The sequence below is a fragment of the Strix aluco genome, chromosome 7 (assembly GCF_031877795.1).
Source record: "Strix aluco isolate bStrAlu1 chromosome 7, bStrAlu1.hap1, whole genome shotgun sequence".
NCBI lineage: Eukaryota > Metazoa > Chordata > Aves > Strigiformes > Strigidae > Strix > Strix aluco.
The window spans coordinates 1,628,931-1,650,056 of NC_133937.1; the positions used below are offsets into that span (position 1 = coordinate 1,628,931).

At 39.0% G+C, this 21,126-nt stretch overlaps 1 protein-coding gene across 1 annotated transcript in view; it reads right to left on the reverse strand.

The window, feature by feature from the left end:
• Positions 1–21,126, reverse strand: part of PCDH15 (protocadherin related 15) — a 459,942-nt gene that overhangs the window by 142,362 nt on the left and 296,454 nt on the right. The window contains exon 19 of the mRNA XM_074830171.1: positions 7,804–7,932. Coding sequence (XP_074686272.1) covers positions 7,804–7,932 — 129 coding nt within the window. The remainder of the gene's footprint in view (positions 1–7,803; positions 7,933–21,126) is intronic.

A 21,126-nucleotide genomic window follows, 5' to 3' on the forward strand; every position in this document is an offset into this window, starting at 1 on the left:
AAAGATGATTAGAAATTTTGCTTTTACGATGAGTATGTTCTTTGGCAATGATATGATCAAGCAATTCAGAGATTAAACCAATGAATATACATAGTAGCAAAACTAAAGCCCAAAGCTTTCTAAATCACAGATGAAATATATTGTTTAAAATCTCCATATTTAGCTGGGCTCCCAAACATTTCTCTAATATGCTAATCCATTTTAAAGTTCTTTTTGTCATTTCTGTAGACTGCTGGCTCTCCTCATAAACCCACCTAATTAAAGAACATTAGAATTATATTCCAGCTTGGATTCTAACAGACAACACTTGGATTTGAAACTACTTATCTCACTCTCGGTTGCGTTCTGTTGTCTTCTCTTGTTCGCAGAAGAATAGTTAAAGGAAATTACTTTTCTTCAATTACAGATATCAAGGCCACAAGGTCTAAATATTAGAAAAAAAGTCACCTGACATGTATCACAAGAAAACTCCCCAACTCCTCCTTCTACCAGGCAGTCTTCAAAAAAGGAATCACTAATCTAGACAATCGTTCAAGTCACAGAACAACATCTATAATGAGAGGCTGCAGTCAAAAGTTAGCAGGCTCAATATAAACCATTCTAATTTGTAAGCTCAGGAAAACCATAATTTCTTATCCCAGTGACAGAAATCTGAACAGCCAAATCTAAACAAACAGAATCAGCCATCAAAATACTAAATGGGCATATATTAGAGACATGAAACCACTGATTCAGATTTAGTATGGCATCCGGCTGAAATAGCTAAAAGGGCTTAAAAACACACTGGGATGCAATGTGTCAGGCAGCCAAAAACAAGAATTCCTTTCATACAAAAATCCCTGGACTCTCAACTGCTGTGAAAGTGTATACGGTTGAAATGCTTCTCTGATAGCAAGTATCAAAATTTCCATTGCATTAAGGCACAAATTTCATTACTCTGAAGACAAAATTGTAAATTAATGCACAAATAAAATATTGGAAAAAGGAAAGACAAGAGCACAGCTTTTGAAATTCATTTAGTTTAGAAAGTCACCCAATTTAGCACGTTATGGGTGGCAAGGAGCTTTTAAAAGCTATTTGATCTGTGTCTTAAGCTCACCTAAGTTCAAGGAACTGCTGTGAAGAAGAGGGAGTGTGGCTGCAGCTGCATGCTGTGAAATACCCTCCAGGAATTATACAACCTCTTAGGGTGTCAGCAGCAAGAAGCTAATCCGGCCTAGCACTGCTGGTCTAAGATGGAAAAAAATTGCACAAATCTACAACCGCATCTATTTCTTCTCATGACACAGGTTCGGACTTGAAACATCTATCTTGTTTTAAGTGGCTGAAGGAATTTGCTTGTTAATAAACAGGTGAAAATCCAACTAGAAGCACATGAGATGACAACATCAACTTGAGCAAAGGCTGTCATTTCATTTCTTCTCACCGTCTAAGTAGAGATGCAGCCTTTAATAATTATTATGATGGCTAATTATAAAATCTGAGAGACTATGGGAGGAAAGAAAGATAAAATTAAAATATTTAGTGAACACTATTCATAGAAGTTACCATTTTCTGCATTTCTCCGCCTTTTTACATCTCTACTTCCAGGTCAGAAAGAAGATATTCCCCAAGACTTATCATCTGGAGGAAAGCAAGGAGAGTACCACTCAGCTTAAACCCAAAGCAAATCCCAGCACCTCTATGGCACACAACTTTAAAACCAGTGTTCAGCCAAGCTGACATGAGCCCGTCCTATCATGCACACGCAGAAGATTAAAGGCAATTCTTCCACCCTGATCAGATATTAGGGGCTGAAAAAACTGATACAGTTAGGCAAGAAGCAGGAATAAAAGCACTTGCAACAGGACTGGAGCACATCTACGCCCTATTGGAAATACTCTCCCCTCCACATGTCCTGTCTGACATGAAACTATGAAAGTCTTTATGTCACCAGCATTTTATGAGGATCTTAAGGGAAATAGCTATATAGCCAAAATAGCCAACAGCCGAAAGCCATACTAAAAGCCTCTCTAACATACCATGTAGACAACTCTCTTAATAAGCTTGCAAGGAAATGATACCACAAAGGTCTTCTCAAAATGACCATGTGATGATACAATCGCTTACAAGAAGCTACATGGAAGTTGCAGAAATAAGCACAAACAGAAGCTCAAGAATAACAGTTTAAGAGCGATTTTTCACTGGAAAGTTGCACCTCCTTCCTACAGACACAGTGGTAGCCATACCACTAAACGGTAACATATATATTAGTGATACAGGTGCACATACTGCAACCAAATACAAAAGTCTGATTTTTCTCTGGTTGTGGTCCATCTGCCATGCTATGATTCTCCGATATTAGATTCTGATCAATTTTTTATGGATTCTGACTTTATAATCCTAGCTGCTCATTTTGGTTTTACATACATTAAATGAATTCAAAATATGTTGTTAGGTACTGTATTATGCAGTGAGCAGTAGTCATGAACTCACTCTGAGTATTTGAGATTTACTTCAGAGGCCACGATTTTACTCTTCTACAAAGTCTTAATTGCTTTCCCTCATAAACCGTCCTCTCCTGCCAATAAATCTCCATTTTTTCTGGTCTTGTCCTTTTTCCTCCACCTTTAATTTTCCTACAGGCTGTCTAAAGGTACAGGAGACCTGAGAATTTCATTTCAGAAGCTGGTATTCTTAATACAGTAAGGTGTAATCTACAGCGTAGGTTATTGGAAATCATACTGTGTTCTATGAGCCTTCCCATGGAAAACATGGCAATGGTGATTTAGGTAAACCGAGATTCCTTTCTAAACTTTTTAACAACAAAATCTTGTAATGTAATACCTCATCAGCATTTGAAGCCGTTTTCCTGTATACAGAAACACAGAATCATGTAGTTGTGAGGGATCTCCAGAGGCTATTTAGTCCAACACAATAAGCCTTACCAACACGTGTGAAATTTAAACTGGGCATTAAATCATGAGACTTGCAGGGTTTACAACCATATGAATTTAAATAAAAATACAAGCCTGAATATATTCACTGATATTCACAGACAGAAAGCTCTGTTAGGAAATTGGCATCATAATTACATTTCATTAGCATTCAAAAGTGACAGTTTGCTTCTTCACACAACACAAAATACTTCTATACTGCTAAAAGAAAATGTCTAGAATCAGTAGACTGGTGCCATATAGGCAGTCTCTGTCTCTCTCTCTTGTCTTTCAGTTTTGCCTTGCTTTGTTCTGTAGTGGACAGATGTTATTGGATATATACCACAGTTATAAATTTATATTTATTACGTAACTAGAAAAGCAAAATATTTCCATTGTACTGTACAATCAAAGAAAGTCCTCCAAAGCTCGCTTTCCCAATAGGTAGAACAGCTCCATCCTAAAGAGCAACTTACTTGAAGCAACTCTTTTTCCATTTGTAAAAAGAAGCAGATGACAGAAGTATTACACACACTGTTTGCAAACCACTTTCATTATTGGAGCTTATTTATACTGTCTCCATTTTAGGGAAGATCTAAGGTCTACTGATACTTGAACATCTGATTAGGTTTGGCCACTGTCATGTAATTCTTTATCTGTATTTTCTTTCTCATTTCCTTTCATGTTGTTACCTCCCCCCTGATACCAATATGTTCATGTTGGAGGTTTCAAACAGTGCCGATCAGTGACAAAAATATGCCTACAATAAACAAATGATGGGAATGTGTGAAAGCATCTGGGTAAATATAAAAAACAGATGAATAAAAACTTCAGTCGAGTGATTTGTTTCCTCTCCTGGACCCCATCAGGTCAACAGCTTCTTATTTATACCACAGAATACATTTTTAAAGTCTGTAACAAACTACTTAGGACTGTCTTTCGCTAAACAAGAATGCAAACCTGTTTGCAGATGTTGCAGGCCATGTATTGATCTCCACCTAAATTTCATTCCACTTTTTTACCTCCTATGCACCTGGTATTGATAAACAGTACCCTGAACAATGCAAATCATTCAGATGACCTATCTTCAGCAGGACCTCTGCTGTTTTAAACTGCAACAGAAAATAAGGTGCCTGAATTTCATTTTCAGGTTTCCCATTTGAAGTTTTTTGTTTCCTGTTTGTAGAGAACTTCACGCAGTAATTCTTCTCCTGCCTTGCTGGGCAATCCCCATGATCAGACATGAAAGAACAGCAGGGAATCTAATATACCTCCAACTGCCCCAATTTAGACAGCACTGTGCAAAATAAAAGGGATTTGAAAGACATCCTTTTCCAAGAGGTAGAATAGTTCCATCCTAAAGAGCAACTTACTTTCAGGTACACTTCCAGCCTTACCCTTTCTAGTTTTTGTTCTTTTACTCTTCAGTATGCTCCTCAAATCCCCACTCCTACGCCAGTGCCTTCAAAGAGCCATCGGAGTGGCGAAGAGTGAGATCACTTCAGAGTGCAAATACTGCCTTACTACCCATAACAAGCCCTCTCCCCTCTTTGACAGAAAATTTTTCATTGCCCTTGTTCTACATTTCTTTGGGAAACAAATTCCCAAATGTTACCTAAGCCCTTATGGGAATCCCTTTTAAAGTCCAACTTTCCCACTCAAAATCTAGAGCACAGAAATCTCTTGCCTGTGGCAGGAGTTACTCATGGGATTGTTTGACCTAATAGTTTTATACCCCAAATTGCTTATAACCTTACCTGTATTAGGGGAAAGGGAACAAAAGGAGGGTCTGAATATGATTTATCACTTGTTTAGAATAGACGAGCAAACAAGAGACATGAAGTTTTGCAGTCTCAGGAGAAAGAGAAAGCCCATACAGAAAGTCAAAAATGAGAAAAACATTTCAATAGCTGTTCACGTTATCTAGGCTATTTCTAATATTTTAATGCTAATAAATTTGTTACAGTATTACCTTTCCACTTATTGACATCATAGAATATATCATCAGACCTTCCAACATTTCTATCATGTCAACTGGCAATTGAAAAAAAAAAAAATTGAAAAAAAGTAGCTGCTGCTAATCAGCAAACCATATAATAATTGATTCTGGTGGATCTTGAATGAATAAAATAATGGATTTCACTATAAAATACATTCAAATAGTAAGCCAATTAGAAACAAAGTAAATTTAGTTGGGAGGGACCTCTGGAGGTTTTTTGGTCAGTCCTTCAGCATCCAGGTCATTGCTTATGTCTTATTTCCTCAAGCAGCGCATAAATTCATCTTCTCCTACTGTGGGTAGTGCTTTCCTCCCCCATACTGACACTGCGCTCAGGCAGCTGATGATCCTGATACCAAAACTTACCAGTAAAAACATCTGAGGCATCAAAGCAGTTGAGCACCTTTTCCATTTCCTTCTGTCACTAGGTCCTCGGCCTCAAGGAGCCCATATCTTCTTACATCTTAAGATAAAAATCTCTGGCTATATTTTTGCCATGAAAAATGGGAAGCCAACATTCGAAAGGGAAAAGGACACCGCAAAGCCTCTTTGGTTTTTTTTCCAGTCATCTATACCACTGCTTAATCTGGTGGATTTCAGGTTTCTGTTTGAAATGAATCTAGTAAGACATTCTGAAAAGCAGGCTTGCCAGTCAGCGGCTTAATTCTTGGTGGTGAAAACACATGACACAATAAGGGCTACCTTCTTTTACCAGGCTATTTTCATCTAAAATAGGCCTTTATATTTTAACCACATTACAGTTTCTATACAAAATGTATTCCCATATAAAACCTCTCCCATACCTACTGTGGTTCTAAAGTACCATGAAGCCCAACAACACAACAAAAGCTGTTTCAGTATTTAAAGAAGAATATCCTCAAACATAGCTACACCTAAATGTTCATCAACCTGATTTCAATAATCTCACTGAAGCTGGAAAAAAATTCCAAGTGCCCAGATCACACTTTTCTATACTATCTATTTGCATTTGTGAATATGAAACGGTAGGAACTACATCCAGTATTTGTGCTATACAGAAAAAACTTTTTCCATCCAGAGACTGGGAATTAGGACTGGTGATAAACATGACAACAAATGATATAACCCATTTCTGTCATTCCACAACTAGGAATAAGCTATCACAAGGCTTCCTAAAATATTTTCATTGCAACACAACTTAAAAATTATACTAATTTATAAGATAGAGAGGTTCCGTTGCAATAACTTGTTTCATTTTATAGTTCCATCTAAGCTAAAAATAGACCCAGTCTAGTGTTTGAGAAGATTATTGTACCTTAAGGGCACCCAGCAAAACACAAAATGGATTTTAAAGATATTTGGTACCGATTTGAAATATCATGTCCATACATTTTAGGATGCAAAATGAAAAATGACCACATAAAATGAACACAATGACAAAACCCAAAGCAATAACTTACTGATTTTTGGAAACTGATTTAATTGCAGGGATCCTAATTTCTGTATGTCCAAGGCTTCAAAACAGCCTTTGACATGGCTGATATTTCAGTCTAGCATAACAAAATTAAGCTTTATGAAAACTGTAATCTTCATCAATGCTGGCAAAAGTTATTTCCCTTGAAAATTACTCTTGAGCTTGGACAGCTTCAGAGCAGTACCCACCCTGAACGCTACCAGGTTATACAGCAAACAGAGCACAGACATATGTAGAACCACTTCAGTGTAAGTGTAAATGTTCTGAAGCCTACAAAACCTAAAGTATAACGTGAATGAAATCAAACTCCATGAATAAGTAACGGAATTGGAAGGAACAACCCTATCCCAAGGAAGCATTTTTTCAATTTATAAATACCAGAAAACAACTGAAGTTCACTCAAAAAGAGCATAAAATTAACAAGAAAGATGATAGACAAGGAACACTGATGGACGTCTTACTGAATAACATGAATTTGGAAAGAAACATGGTTTTTATGGCTATATGCTACCCAATATGGTTTCCATGCTACCCAAAATGTCCTAGTCTTTCCAAAGGTACTGCTAATACGGCAGTTAAGGAGCTCCCGTTTTCTCTTGATATGGTTTCTACCGGAAAGAAATGCTGATTTTTTTGCCTAAATTCCTGAAGAAACATGCTTTCAAATTCATCTTTTACCTACAGCTCATACTGCATCCAACCTTTGTGCTAACCCATCACTGAAGGAAATATGAAACATCATATTCAACTACGGGTTTAAAAAAAACCAATTCATACTTCCTGCTTTCACCTGATGGTCAGAAAAGCTGACTTTCTCAAAAAAAGCGATGTATGCTTCAAGTGACTGAATCTGCATTCAGTAGTCCAGAAGACTGGACTTCTATGTTATAAAAATTTACATAGTTTAAAATCACTCAAATTAACAATACTCCAAGCACCATCTATTTTTACGACAGGTAATCAATTATTTCAGTCAACAGTTTAACTGTTTTTCCCTTTAACGGCCTTAAAATTTTCTATATGTGTGACAGTTTCATATACACATGCGTCACTTGTTCAGTGTGTTAGAAAAATATATTAATAGAAATCAGTAAGAGTATAAAAACATGGTAACAATGTTGTCACACTGTAAATCTGTTATAAGCCAGCTTTTACAGTGATGTGTCTTCAAAAACAGCTTTTTAATGTGTTATTTTTAAATGAAAAAGCCTTGTCAGCTATTAAGTATAGAGAAGAAGAAAGAAAAAAAAAATTCGGTATTTTAAAGCCCAAAAGATGACTTTGTTAACATAAATGCATCTGACAATAGACATTTAAACCTAAGACATTTGGATGTGAGTTTGTCTAAGGTACAACTATTTTGTGCTCTTTCGTAACAGTCTCTACGATTTGGGTAATAAAATAAACAATTTAACTCTGCACAGTTAAGAACTTACCCTTACTTGACCAACAAAAGCATTGGCTTCCTCTTCCTGTACAGACAGGTTTTTAGGTAGAAACATATCAAAAACTGGTCCGTTGTCATTTACATCCGTCACCACTATATTAACAGTAGCAGTTGAGGTCTACAGAGAAAGATAACGTTATGAACAAATTAGCTTTATGTTACAATCTCACAGATGACAACAGAGCAGCAACCTTACTGCTGTGTATTAGACCCACCCAGTACAGAATCACAGGTAAAGAGGTTATCGATACTTTTTGCATGTTTTTGTGAAACAGGAAGCATTATTAATTTGAAGAGTTTATTTTTACCTTTCTTATAAGACAAAACAAGCTGAAAAAAACATATTAGGGATGCACAAAGGACATCAGATATCTTTTTTCTTGCATGGTATTTTGAGGATCTTCCATTCTGAGTGGGGGAAAAAAGCTAGAAATATCAAAATTTGCCTGAACTATAAATTTGGAAATTACTGATTTTACTAATCAAAATATGCTACTGTGATGATTAGCTTAGATGATTAGTCAGCCTCTTAGCTGACACAACCATGCTACGACAGCTCCATGGTGAGCTGGCTTTAGCTCAGAGATCTCTGTATCATCCTTCACCCACATGACGCTGACGTGTTATTAAGCATTAGCACATCAACTCTAACATAGAGAGGTGTCTAGTGGGAACAGCATAATTAACTATATTTAACACACATAAAATTTCAACGCAACATGTCTGTGCTCCCTCCTGAATTTTTCTATCCAAATCAAAGCAATTGAGAATTAAATACTTTGTTTGCAGACCTTCACAGCTTGAGACAGATCCCTTTTCACTGGTCCTATATACTGAGTGTTTCAGACACAAAACACCACATTATTGTACATTATTGTAATTAATTTATTAGTGTATTTTAAATCAATTCAACAAAAGCCAACACCTTTGTTATCAGAGATACTTTTATCCCATAAATTCAAACCCAGCACAGCAGCAAGTACCATTGCAAACTGCAGTTTCAAGTTTATTACAGATTAAGATCATAATAGAAACAGATACATTCAGCTAACACCAGCTCCTACGTGCAGTTAGTTATTTCAAAATATGGCGAAGCACGGGCATCTCTCAACTTCTTTGTTTCTCAAGTTTAACAGTTTTGCACTGAGGTGAAATACCTCAGTTGGAGCCTCATTTATTTAAACATCGTGGCAAAAGCAACAAAAACATGCCTTTGTTTTATACCCTATGATTGTAACTACAGAAGAGCTGAGGCTCATGACGAGTTTCCGTGGCCTGTGACATGGGATGCAAAGAGAAGGAATGAACAGCACTCTTCATGCACTGGAGAAAAGAGAAGCACTACTAGGCAAAAACCAAGGTCAGGAAGATTGAAATGATACACCAGGGAAGTGTTTCCTTGCAAGAACAGAGCAGCACAGCCACAGACAGTGCAGGGAGGCTGCAGCATCTTCCCCAGGAGCAAGACGTGTACCGATAGGTCAGCGGTGTGGAGTGATGCTGATGCTGTGGTGGAACAGTAGATGGGGAGGCTAACCTGGTATCGCAACACGGTGTCATTAGTCTATAAATTCTTCCCTCAGTGTTTCATTCAGTTCATATGAAAATAAAATAGAATTATTTTATGAATACAGCCTGTTAGACAGGTATCCTAAGGGAGACAGATGCTAGAAAGAAACACGTATGAAGTTTAATACTGATGCCTTATTGCTGCAGATTGCCAATGCTGGTTGTCCAGACTGTTTTGTACTGTTCCCCCAGTGACAGTAATATTTGTAATGATGTCTATGCTGCAGCCACTGCCACTGTGAAGTGCAGTGCAAAATCAAACGCTGTGTATTAAATCAGCTTTCCTGTGCTGTATCTAGATGCCTTCTGATACTGAACTACTTCACACCAAGTTACACTGGAGGAAATCTATATGACATTACAGTCACAGCAGTTACACAGTGTGGATGTAACGCCTGAAAAAGTCCCTTGCTTTAGGCACAAGACTAACCAACCCATTGGAAAGTGGCACCTCACAGGTTTCATAAAGAAATCTGTAACCATTCTCCCTAAAAAAAAAAAAAAAAAAAAAAAAAAAAAAAAGTCTGAATGTAAACCTGAATCTTTGTATGCCTTTTCTGAAACATCTTCTGGAGCAGTACCTCCCACGTAACAAACCTCAAGCAGTTTTACACCCTCATAAGTCTCCACAGTAACTGCCCACAATAAATGCAGAATATTGTCTCATTTTTATTAAGGGGCAAGCTCTTTGTATCTGCCACATGGGAACAGCACCTGCAAAGGACAACTAATGTACTCACACCTTAATAGTATTTGGTCATACTTTCATTGCTGTGTTGCCAGTTCAATCTGATGACTTACTCTCTGCAGGAGAGATCCTATAACAGGTCAATCTCCTTCACCTTCCAAACCCTCAGACTTGGCACGCGGCCCAGTCACCAGTGTTGGAGTCAGCCGCCTCTTTTCACGTCTCTAAATGTAGCTGGTGCATTTGCACTGCGTCCCACTTACTCACTGAGGTGCTACGTGGGGTAGCAGGCTTCCTTAGCAATCCCTTTTGATACCAGCACAGCAAAGAACAAATCCCAAACACACACAAGTGGCATAAATAATATCCATGCACAACACAGCACTTTCAGAGCAAGATTTTTTTCTACAGTTTTTGTATGGAGGCAAATGCAGAAAACAGATCTGTTCCACAACAAGCACCATACAATAAATACTTAATACTTAAGAAGTAATGAATACGGAGTATTTTGAAACGAACACACACACAGATGTTTTCAGGCTGACTTCTTATATTTGCTTATGCTCAGTTATTTGCTAATTGTTTCTGAAACTGCCATTCCCACATTCAATTTATATAAGGAATATGTACTTTACAATTTATGCATCATTGTCAACACAAAACACACTCCAGAACGTTTGGTCTGATGTGCAGTGCGCGCTGAATGTAAATCAATCTTCCAAAGCTGACTCGATTCCATGGAATACAGGGTAATAAAACCTCTTAGATTTAATAAACTGGGAGAAATATGACATAAAAAGCATTGGCTTAAGACAGAGAGTAATTCTCATTTTGAAAATATTTCTTTTCCCTTCAAGAGAATTTAACAGGATGTGTCTGATAGTCTGCAGCATGTTTACTTCTGATGACGCTGAATCAACCCACAGCAGCAATCGGAACAGCCACCGAAACATGTCTTTTCATCTGATAATTTCTGAATCAAGTGCTGAAAGTAAAATTACTGTTGTGAATTATTTACAGGTCTAACTTTTGTACAGAAATGCATGCCAATGGGGGGGGGGCTCACATACTTATTTTGGATAAGCATAGCAACATGTTATGAGGAACTCTTATGAACACTTCTAAACAACAATGTTTTTCTAAACCCAAGCAACCCTTTTCTCTGGAAGGATGATATTAACAAGATGACCCTGCAGCAATACTTCTATGTCTTGAATAAAAAAGGGACTTCTCCTCAAGCCTCCTTGAAACTCAATCATTAGAATATTATTAGAAATACAGAGCTTACTGAAATACTGGAATAAATCTAGAAGGGGTCATTGGAAGTATCAAAGCACACTTAGGTTTCACCTAAGAGGAGACAGTGGAGGCAGCATTAAAAGCATCTTAAAACCTGGATTTTAAGATTAATTTTAAGATCCTTTTTAACACCTTTATCAATGATGCAGAGGAGGTAATGAAGCACACTCTCCTCAGGTTTGCAGGCAGCACCAAACAGGTGGTAACAGTCAATTTGCCGTAGGGCAGGGCTGCCATGCAGGAGGGAATCAGCCAGCTGAGGAACTGGTCCACAAGAACCCTATGAAATTCAGCAAGGACAAATTCCCAGTCCAGCCCCTGGGAAGGACAAGCCCCTTACAGGGACCTGGGCCAGTGCCTGCCTAGCCGGGAGCAGCTAGGATCAGAACTAGTGTGGTCAGCAGGGACAGGGAAGGGATCTTACCCCTGGACTCGGCACTGGTGAGGCCACACCTCAATGACTGGGTTCAGTTTTGGGCCCCTCACTCCAAAAAGGCCATTGAATGACTCGAGCGTGTCCAGAGAAGGGCAACAAAGCTGGTGCAGGGTCTGGAGCACAGGTCTGATGGGGAGCGGCTGAGGGAACTGGGGGGGTTTAGTCTGGAGAAGAGGAGGCTGAGGAGAGACCTCATGGCCCTCTACAACTCCCTGAAAGGAGGGTGCAGAGAGGGGGGATGAGTCTCTTGAACCAAGGAACAAGCGCCAGGACAAGAGGGAATGGCCTCAAGCTGCACCAGAGCAGGGTTAGACTGGCTCTTAGGAAGGATTTCTGTCCAGAAGGGGCTGTTGGGCGTTGGAATGGGCTGCCCAGGGCAGCGGGGGAGTCCCCATCCCTGGAGGGGTTGAAGAGTCGGGTTGACCCAGCGCTGAGGGATCTGGTGGAGTTGGGAATGGTCAGTGTGAGATTAATGGTTGGACTAGATGATCTTCAAGGTCTTTTCCAACCTTGATGATTCTGTGATTCTGAGAGCTCCGTGGGACAGGCCTGTGCATGGTGGAAGACAGTGAGTGGAGCAGGAGCACCAGTGTGCCCTGGCAGCAACACAGGCCAGCAGCTCATGGGCCCTATGGACAAGGGACCAGCCTGGAGATCCAGAGAAGGGATTATCCCCTCTCTGCTCAGAAGACCACGTCTGGATACTTAGATAGCATCAGGAGAGAAAATGAGTGTAAACTGAAACAAGAGAGGTTCAGACTGGACCTATTCAGAAGGAATAGCTTCTCCCCATGAGGACAAAACTGAGAGCATTTCAGCATGACGAAGCACTAGTGTTTTCTGTACACTGTGCTCTAGCTTTTCGTCACATTGTGTACTGGGAATCCGGTCTCAGCACTCCCTGGGTAAGACCATAAAGAATCAAGTTTTTGATGTCTTTATATCATCAGATCGTGGTTACTTGAAAAATGCAATAAATCAACTACCACTCTGACTTGCGTATGTGTAAGGTGAAAGCTTTCTTGAGTTATTCTATAGGTTATTCTGCAATGTAGGATAGGACTTGTCACTGATACTGAGGGATTCCAGGTCAGACTAATCCCCCAGACTAACAAGAACTGGAAAAATTTAAGAGTTTTTGCTTGACTTAGTTTCGCAAGAAAAAAAGAAAGTTGTGGGGATTTTAGAAGAAGGGAGAGAGTGAGGTAGGAGAAGACACATTTGGAACTGTTTCCCAAGTCTTCTAAGAATTTTTAGCATTTTTCAAAAGTTGATAGCAATACTTTAACTCATCTTAAGCATCCTACTTTACCTGTCAGTCAACACAGCCACACAGGATAGTGCTTCACTTGTTACCAAGTCTTAAGTCATACTTAAACTTTCACTTATGAATTAAAAAAGCAAGATTAGCAATATTTTTGCAAAGAAACTTTTTATTCAGATGTCAAACAGGAAAATTATTTTACAAAATCAAATTTTCTGTTCTTCCTAAACTTCCAATGGTATTAAAATAAGACCAGTATTTCAAATAATCCTCATTTTTATATCAGTCACAATTCAGCAAATTATCAAAAGTCGATGAATTCAGCGGCAGAAATACCAAGAGGAGTATTTAAAACAAACTCTGGGTTAGCAGCAATGTTGCTGTGCTTTCTTCCTTTAAATCAGTAACAACAAACTCTGAAACTGAGAAAGAATATCGGAATGCTCAAAAATCTTGCTATTTCATCTGAATACAGGAAACATTTGTTATCCCACTGATGGAGCAATGCCAACCTTTCACATGAAATGGTCGTCAGTTGGCTACCTTTATTTCTTTGAGATGCATAGAGCAGCAGTTCTCCCATTAATGTCAGAAACTGCTATAATCAAAGATTATTAAATAAAATCAACATTTTTATATCCCCATTAGATGGCTCCAAAGATTTGCTTAAGCTATCTGTAAGCCACAGCTTAAGACTGATGTGCTATTCTGAAATAGCCTTCATTAGACAACTAGAATAAATAACAGTGGCTTGTTCAGAACTGCAGCATGGAGCAGTATTGGTAACATCATGATCATCTGTGCTATGGATAATGTAAAAAGTCACCAGCAACAGTAAAATCACATTGACTAACTAATGATTGCTTAGAAGTTATGGTCAGGGCTAGCCATAACTTATGCTCAGGGCTAGCCATAACTTCTTTTCAGTCTGTCACTGGAACAGAAAATAAGCAAGCAAGCAGACTGTGGGTCATACCCTTTCTTACAGCAGCCAAGTAACTATTTGGCACCCTAGTCAACAGGCAAGAAGGACCATAGATAGTTAATTTATACTTTGGGGATAAAAAGTGCAGTGCAGAGAGGATAAAAGTAAACGTACTGGGATCACAATATTTTGTATGAAGCTCGGTTTCTTGTACCGTTGGAGAAGCCTACCATTTCTTATTGCCGTTGTCAACTGCCTGAGATCACTTCCACTGTCACATAAACCCCACTTCATTTTTCTATGTCACTAGCTTAAATTCTTCCACCAAGGAGACCTCCACCACACAGGCAGAGAGGTGGTGATGCTTTTAACTTCGTCACAACTCATCACATCAAAATTTTTAAGAGAGTAATGAAGAGCGTGAGGACCTATAAGAGTAATTCTCACCTTTGACTACCAAAGCAGCAAAAGTTATATTTAAAGACAAGTTCCAACTGGATGCCCATTTACTTCTACAAAGCCAGCTTTCTTGTTTTGTTAGTGGGGACAAAAAAAAGCTGTATTGGACATCTCATAACCTCAAGATTCAAAGAAAAAAAAAAGATGGTTCTCATACTTCAAATGCTGTAACATGTATCTGGAACCTACATCCCAGCTCCCTACAACATTACTGTCCTCTTTGTTTGGCTCTAGTCTTGTACCACTACAAGTGACCTGCATCTGGCAGAGTAGAATTAAGTCAATGCTTAGAACTACAGCAGCATGAAGTAGATTTTTCCTTACAAAGCTTGGGGAAAATGAATAGAGAAAAAGATGATGTTTGAAGAAAATCAGTTGCAGCTAGAATCTTTTAATTTGCCCCCTTGATTGTACATATGCTATTTTGCTCATTACATACTTCAGAATGAAAGGAAATAGTTTCACAAATTTCTTAAGGAACTGTGAAAAGTTACAGTGTTTTGTAGAGGATCCTAAAAGAGACAGTAAACCAGCACTCTTTCATAAAACAAAGCTGCTGTTTCACTAAAGCTCCTGACATATGTTTAATTACCACTAAAAGTCTTTAAACAAACTTGAGTGGTTCCCCAAAGTAATGAGAGAGAGACCTAATTCACAACTGTTTTTGTATAACAATTGAATGGAAACTCCTCGTGCAAATACCAAGATAATATAGTAAGGATAAAAAACTGCTTTGGCTGTTTTAAAACCAGGCTTTTCTACAAAAGATTTGTCAAGTATGGTTTGGAAAGGAATGTTGAAGCTATTACTGGAAATTCACGCAGGGGAGAAAGAAGCCTCATATCAGGCACTTCCTATTTATTACTGAAGCAAACTGTGTCTACTTCTCTTTTATAATAAACAAAAGTCAAACAAAAGATCATCAGCTGCAATTTATAGCTTTCTTAGGGCCACTAAAATAGTTCTTACATATATAATTCTTCCCTAAGCAATAAATGTAACATTTACATTGCCTTCACAAATATCTTTTGTCCTAAGTATGCCAGGCCCTGATAAATGTAATGGGATGATAAATTTGAAGGAAATTTCACTTGTGACTTATTTTATTTGTACCCTGCCATTTAAATTGAAGTTCGGAATTGATGAGAGCATTCTACGCCTTGAAGAGGAAACATTCTTAGCTCTGATGTTAAGCAAGTTTATTAATTTAGACAAACTCTAAGACAAATGCTATCATCTCTAGATATAACTAGTTTGCAAATAATAAGATCTGATGCAAAGCCCAAGGCCTTATTTGATCAAAAAAGAAACTGTACATAATGCTTCTGATCTACATATTGGGACTCATCTATATTCAGTTGAAGAAAACTACACTTAAATTATGATATCCAGAATAATAGCTGTTCTTTACAAAACAGGGGAAACAGCTACTCAGATCTGAAGCTACTGGGAATGATAAAGACCAGGATAAAATATACATGAACTATATAACGGGTAAACTGCCATGCTGTCCAAGTTCAGTGCTCCAGGAGAACAGCCTGAAGAGTGACATCGCTAATGGGAATCTACTATTGATTGGTAACGGAGGATGACAATGAAGTGCCAAAGTTGGAAAAAGTGATGGGTAAATACGCACGACTGGTTATGGCCTTGGTCACTAACCTTTTTGAATGCACAGAAGCTGCATAAGCCCAATAAACAACGTCCACCAGGCCATGGGGAAGGGGGAGCATGTTATTCTTTTCCAGTCTGTTCCTATCAGCAAGGATGCAAGCCTCAGGTATTTTCAGACCTTGCTTCCTTCCAGTGTAGGGCATGAGAACTTTAAAAGCGGCATCTACCGACCCTCTACACCTCTCCAAGTTATAAAGAAGAAATGGCCCGCTGGACTGCAAAGAAATTTAGGAGAGAGAAGAGACTCAGGCTGAAGGGAAAGACAAGGCTGGAGCTTGTCAATAATTACACTAATGAGAAAAGATCAGAAAAGGCCTGGGGAGGAGACAAAGAGAAAAACTGTCAGACACAAAAAAATAAATCCCCAAAGCAAACTGCCCAAAACTAAAACCTTGCACATACAGAAAGAAAATATAAAAGATGAGAACTTCAATGGGAAAGGAAGAAAAAAATCATTACATTCAAGAAATGTCCTTGACAAACGCACAGGACCGATGGGATAGGTCTCCACTGTTAAGCCAGTCACCAGCCATCTAACAGCCAGGGCTCCAACCCTCTGTGTCTGTTTGTGGAAGAGAAAGAGTAATGATCTGCTGTCCAAGCAGATCTCAATATCACAGGAATGAAACATCAGTGTTTCTAATGCATGAACCAGCAGTAGCTGGCAGCTTATATCCCAAGCTATATAGCTCAGGCTAAACAACCCAAATTGACATCATGCTGTGTGCTGCACACCACCTAACATAGTTGGAGGGTAGCATACAAAGTAGGCTACGTTTGTCATGCAGCCTGGCAGAGACAAAGCTGTGGGAAACTGGGTCTGCATCTAAATTAAAAGCTCAGGATTCAGTGTCTTAATCACAAATGGATAAAGCTGTGGCATCTCTACCAATGTCTTTATATCATAAACCAAACCTGAGAACTTCAAAACAGGTGATGAACACGGGCTGCCAGAGCCTTCAGCTTCAATGCTCCTCGCCTTGTTGTACGGGTTATCTATTTGCTTAGAACTGGAGACTTCACTGAAGTTATCAAAAGAACAGAGGTTTCTGCTAACCTGCAAGATCCGTCTGAAAGCAGGCACAGCTTCAGAGGGGTTCAGGGCAAGGAGCTTGGTGCGTCTGCTCTTGAGCTCTCTAACTTTGCGCATACAGTGCTGGCTGAAAAATGGTCTGCCCAACTTATGTTTTCCAGTCTAACTAGAATTCATGACCATGGTATTTACTGTCATGATTGTGGTATTACTGAATATACAAAGTAACATAATGTATACTCAATGCTAGACTATACATTACTGTTCTTGTGAACTCTGCTGCAAGATCTATTTAACATAGTTCTACTTAAGCTTTTTTATTTTGGGATACAAAATGCTTCAATAATCCTTGGTGCGGAACAGTTTCTCACCTTAAAATAATTAAAATCATCTTTCGAACCAGAATTACATTCTGCTCAAAATCTTTGATTGAAAACTGTGATTCATCTTTTTCTTCATGCGGATTACTTAAATCAGCCCTTCCCTGTTAGCATTTGAAATCAAAGCCTTTATGGGGAATATTATCCCTGCAATGCAAGCAGAAAAGTTGCACAAACGTTGGAAGTTTGGGAGTCTACTAAAGCTCACCCTAGTAAAAGAGCTGATGCATGGAGGAAAGCTTTCTCTCACAGAAAAGGAAATCTGGCTGGACAAATTCTTCTCATGTAAACTGAAATTTACTGATCAGCTGAAAATTTGAAGGATTTCTCATATGAAGTATATAACTTCTCAGGAAAATAGTAATAGGACGTGTTTCTTTTTAGTTACAGTTTGTATTGCTGAAAAGATAGTAATTTGAGGAGGAGTTGTTTAGAGGAGGAAGTACAAAATCATTTATCTGTTTATACTGTTCCTTTTCATATATTTAAGAACTATTCCTTCCCACTGCACCAACAGATCAAAATTAATGTGCTATACTAAGGTAGTATTAAAGTTCCACAGTACGAACAGATTCCATTAACATTTTTGGCAGTCTTGTTCTACTTATTACGAAAAGGTCAGTTAAGTAGAACCCTTTTTCAATACCAGCCTTTTTGTACACAAAATCTCTCTTCAGTGAGTATTTACTGAAAGAGGTGTGCATGCTTTACTCTTGATAGATAATGGAACTGATGTGGAGCAGACGCAGGTAATATGTACAGAAGTAACAGAAAATTTACTGTAATTAATTAATTCTCTGTATGCTATTCAACTAGTAAATCTTTGTCTAAATTACCTTGATTTAGTGCTACCTGTTTGCTCTAAGGAAGGTAATTAATTCAAGTGTGATGGGAGATAGATGATGTAAATTATTAATGATCTTCTAAGATGACTGAAATACTCAAGTCTAACTTACATGATGAAACACAATGCACTGCAACAAGGCTACTTATGGTTCACTCAGTGGATGAATACCCTCTTGAAATGTTGGTCCGCTCCAACAACATTTGGAGGAGACCAACATTTCAAGAAAAAGTGAGACAGTAAGGAAGAATATGGCATTGTATCTGTGTCTACACAAAGCACACCCGTGTGCCTCATGGCCCTCAAGACAGAGAGACTATTAGGCTGCCCCACTCTGACACATCTTCGTACAGTGGTATGTATTCTACTTTCATTTACAGCCTGTGGCAATCAATTAGCTAGATCATAAGGTGAGCAAACACTAGTTTCCAACTGTTGGTCCTTCTGAGGGCACTGTTGTGGCAGAGAGACTACCATGACCACCTATGAGCACCATCCTTCTGCATTCTGTAGCCAGGAATATGGTTTCCAGAGTTTCTAAATTCTAAGCCCCATTGATTTAAGCTCCCGTTCTGAGTACGGTGCAAACCCCATGAACATTTTAGCCACACTTAAAGGTTAAACATTGCAGTGTCTGGGTACCCAGAACCACATACAGAAAGCACAGAAAAAAAGACTTAAACTGCCTTCAGAAATGCCAATTCTATCCCTGCATGCAGCACCCAGCTGCTCTGGGCCAGCCCAGCCCACCGAGAAAACATCTCTCTATCAGATACCTTTCTAAGGGTTGCCTGATGGTGCCTCTCTCTACTCAGGAAACGTGGCCCAAACCAGTCTTGAGGGCTGTAATGCTAAAATTATTCCGATTTTTGTCATGAAGTGTTCACTGCAGAAGAAATGGGCACAGTCGGAGATTAACGGGCAAGATCTTGGATTCATGGCTTTCAGAGAAACCTCCCAGAGCTACGTTGCCTCTGATCTTTCCTATCCAGTGAATCTTGGACTGTACCCTGAACAGCACAACTTCAAAAGAGCAGATGGACTTCCAGAGTAGATTAGCTTAGAGTATTCTAAGACCTACAAAAGAATCTGAACCCCTGTCACCACAAAGTGACCCTGACAAGGGACATCAATGTTGTTGCTCTCCTTCAGCCCCATTAAAGAGGAAGGCTGTAGCTGCCTGGGAAGTTGGGAACACCCCCTGGATGACTGACAGTTTTTAAGAATATCTAATTACTAACTCCCAAATGGCTTTATAAACTAGGCACTGAGCTGCTCTGTTTTGCCAAGACATGGGCAGAAACACATTTCTGAAGTCCTGGGTGAATATTTTCAGGACTAGACATTCGTGTTTGGAGGTTTGAATTTCGCTTAAATCACACAATACGCACTAAGACAACACAATGGAGCTTCCTGCTTTATCTGTGTAAATGAACTGACACATACACACTCACACAAGCTAAAAATAAATAGCACAGAAGGCTTTTTCTCTCTTCTAACAAAATCATGAATATTTATTTCTAACTTCTCCCTCTGAAGACATGAATTCTTGCCTTGAAATCCCATCCAAACACACCACAATTTGTGAAAATAATTTCAGCTTGAAATATTTTTACATTCACACATCATTCTTCTGCCCTTCTACAAGTCTCATTACTAGAGAAATAAAAATATTTTCCTGACTACTCAATTAATGCATACTTAATTGTTTGTTGCATCGTACTGTTAACAGTGATGGGTGGTAGGTCATGTTATTCCAAGGTCAGAGAAAAACCACAAGCCTGTTAATGCTCCAGGTTATAACTCAGAACAACAATAACTTGGGAAGCATAGTCGAGCATTTTAAACAATCAAGAGCATTATAAGGCAGGCAAAACTGATGAAATGGTGTCAGCCAGGCCACACCACTAAATGGAAAGCCATATTGCTTGGTGAAGACATAAGTAGGTCTGTATTAATTTTGTTGCAATAAACAGTCCCCAAAAGTCAAAAGGTGTCAACATGACTGTCACCGCACAACATTAGGAAGTTAAATAAACCTTGGGGCTTAGAATACACAAACCTCAACTACTTAGTGCCACAGCAACATTGTTGAAAGTCTCTTAGAGCCTTTATTAATGACACAGAAAAAGAAGCAGGAAAAAAAATACCATTAAAATACCAAAAATTTAAGGTGTGTGGTACCACAGACTTTTCAAATACAAAAAAGTGTTCAACAGACTTTATAGATGATGACGAGGAACAGTTCGTTTTCTCTAGAGAACATCGGGGATAAAAGGGAGGGCCGATACCATATTGTATACTGTGTACTAGTCCAACATACCATGGGGTTTCCAGCAGAGTGGAACAAGCTGGGCACACAGCTGCGGGGGGCAGAGTTTCAGCCCCTAGACCAGGAGTCCAGTAACTTGTGGCTTTAGAAAGGTAATGCTTCGTACCACCATGATTATGGGAAAGGTACCCAGTGGAAGCGTTGCTCCCCGAGAGCTCTACCCCAAACAGAAGTGTGATCCCGTGTGGGAAGTGTCCTGCTGCCCCTTGTGCTGATCTCCAAACTCCTGGAGATACCAGAAGTGGAAAGAAAGATCCATTTTAGCATGTCTGCCTGGGCCAAAGAAGACCCTGTCAGGACAGGAGATGGTAATCAGTATGTGAACTGAACCAGCGTTAAAGGTAGGAAGGATGATGAACCTTTCTGGCCCTTCCTCCTGTTTACTGATCCCAGAGACTGCTGACCCAAT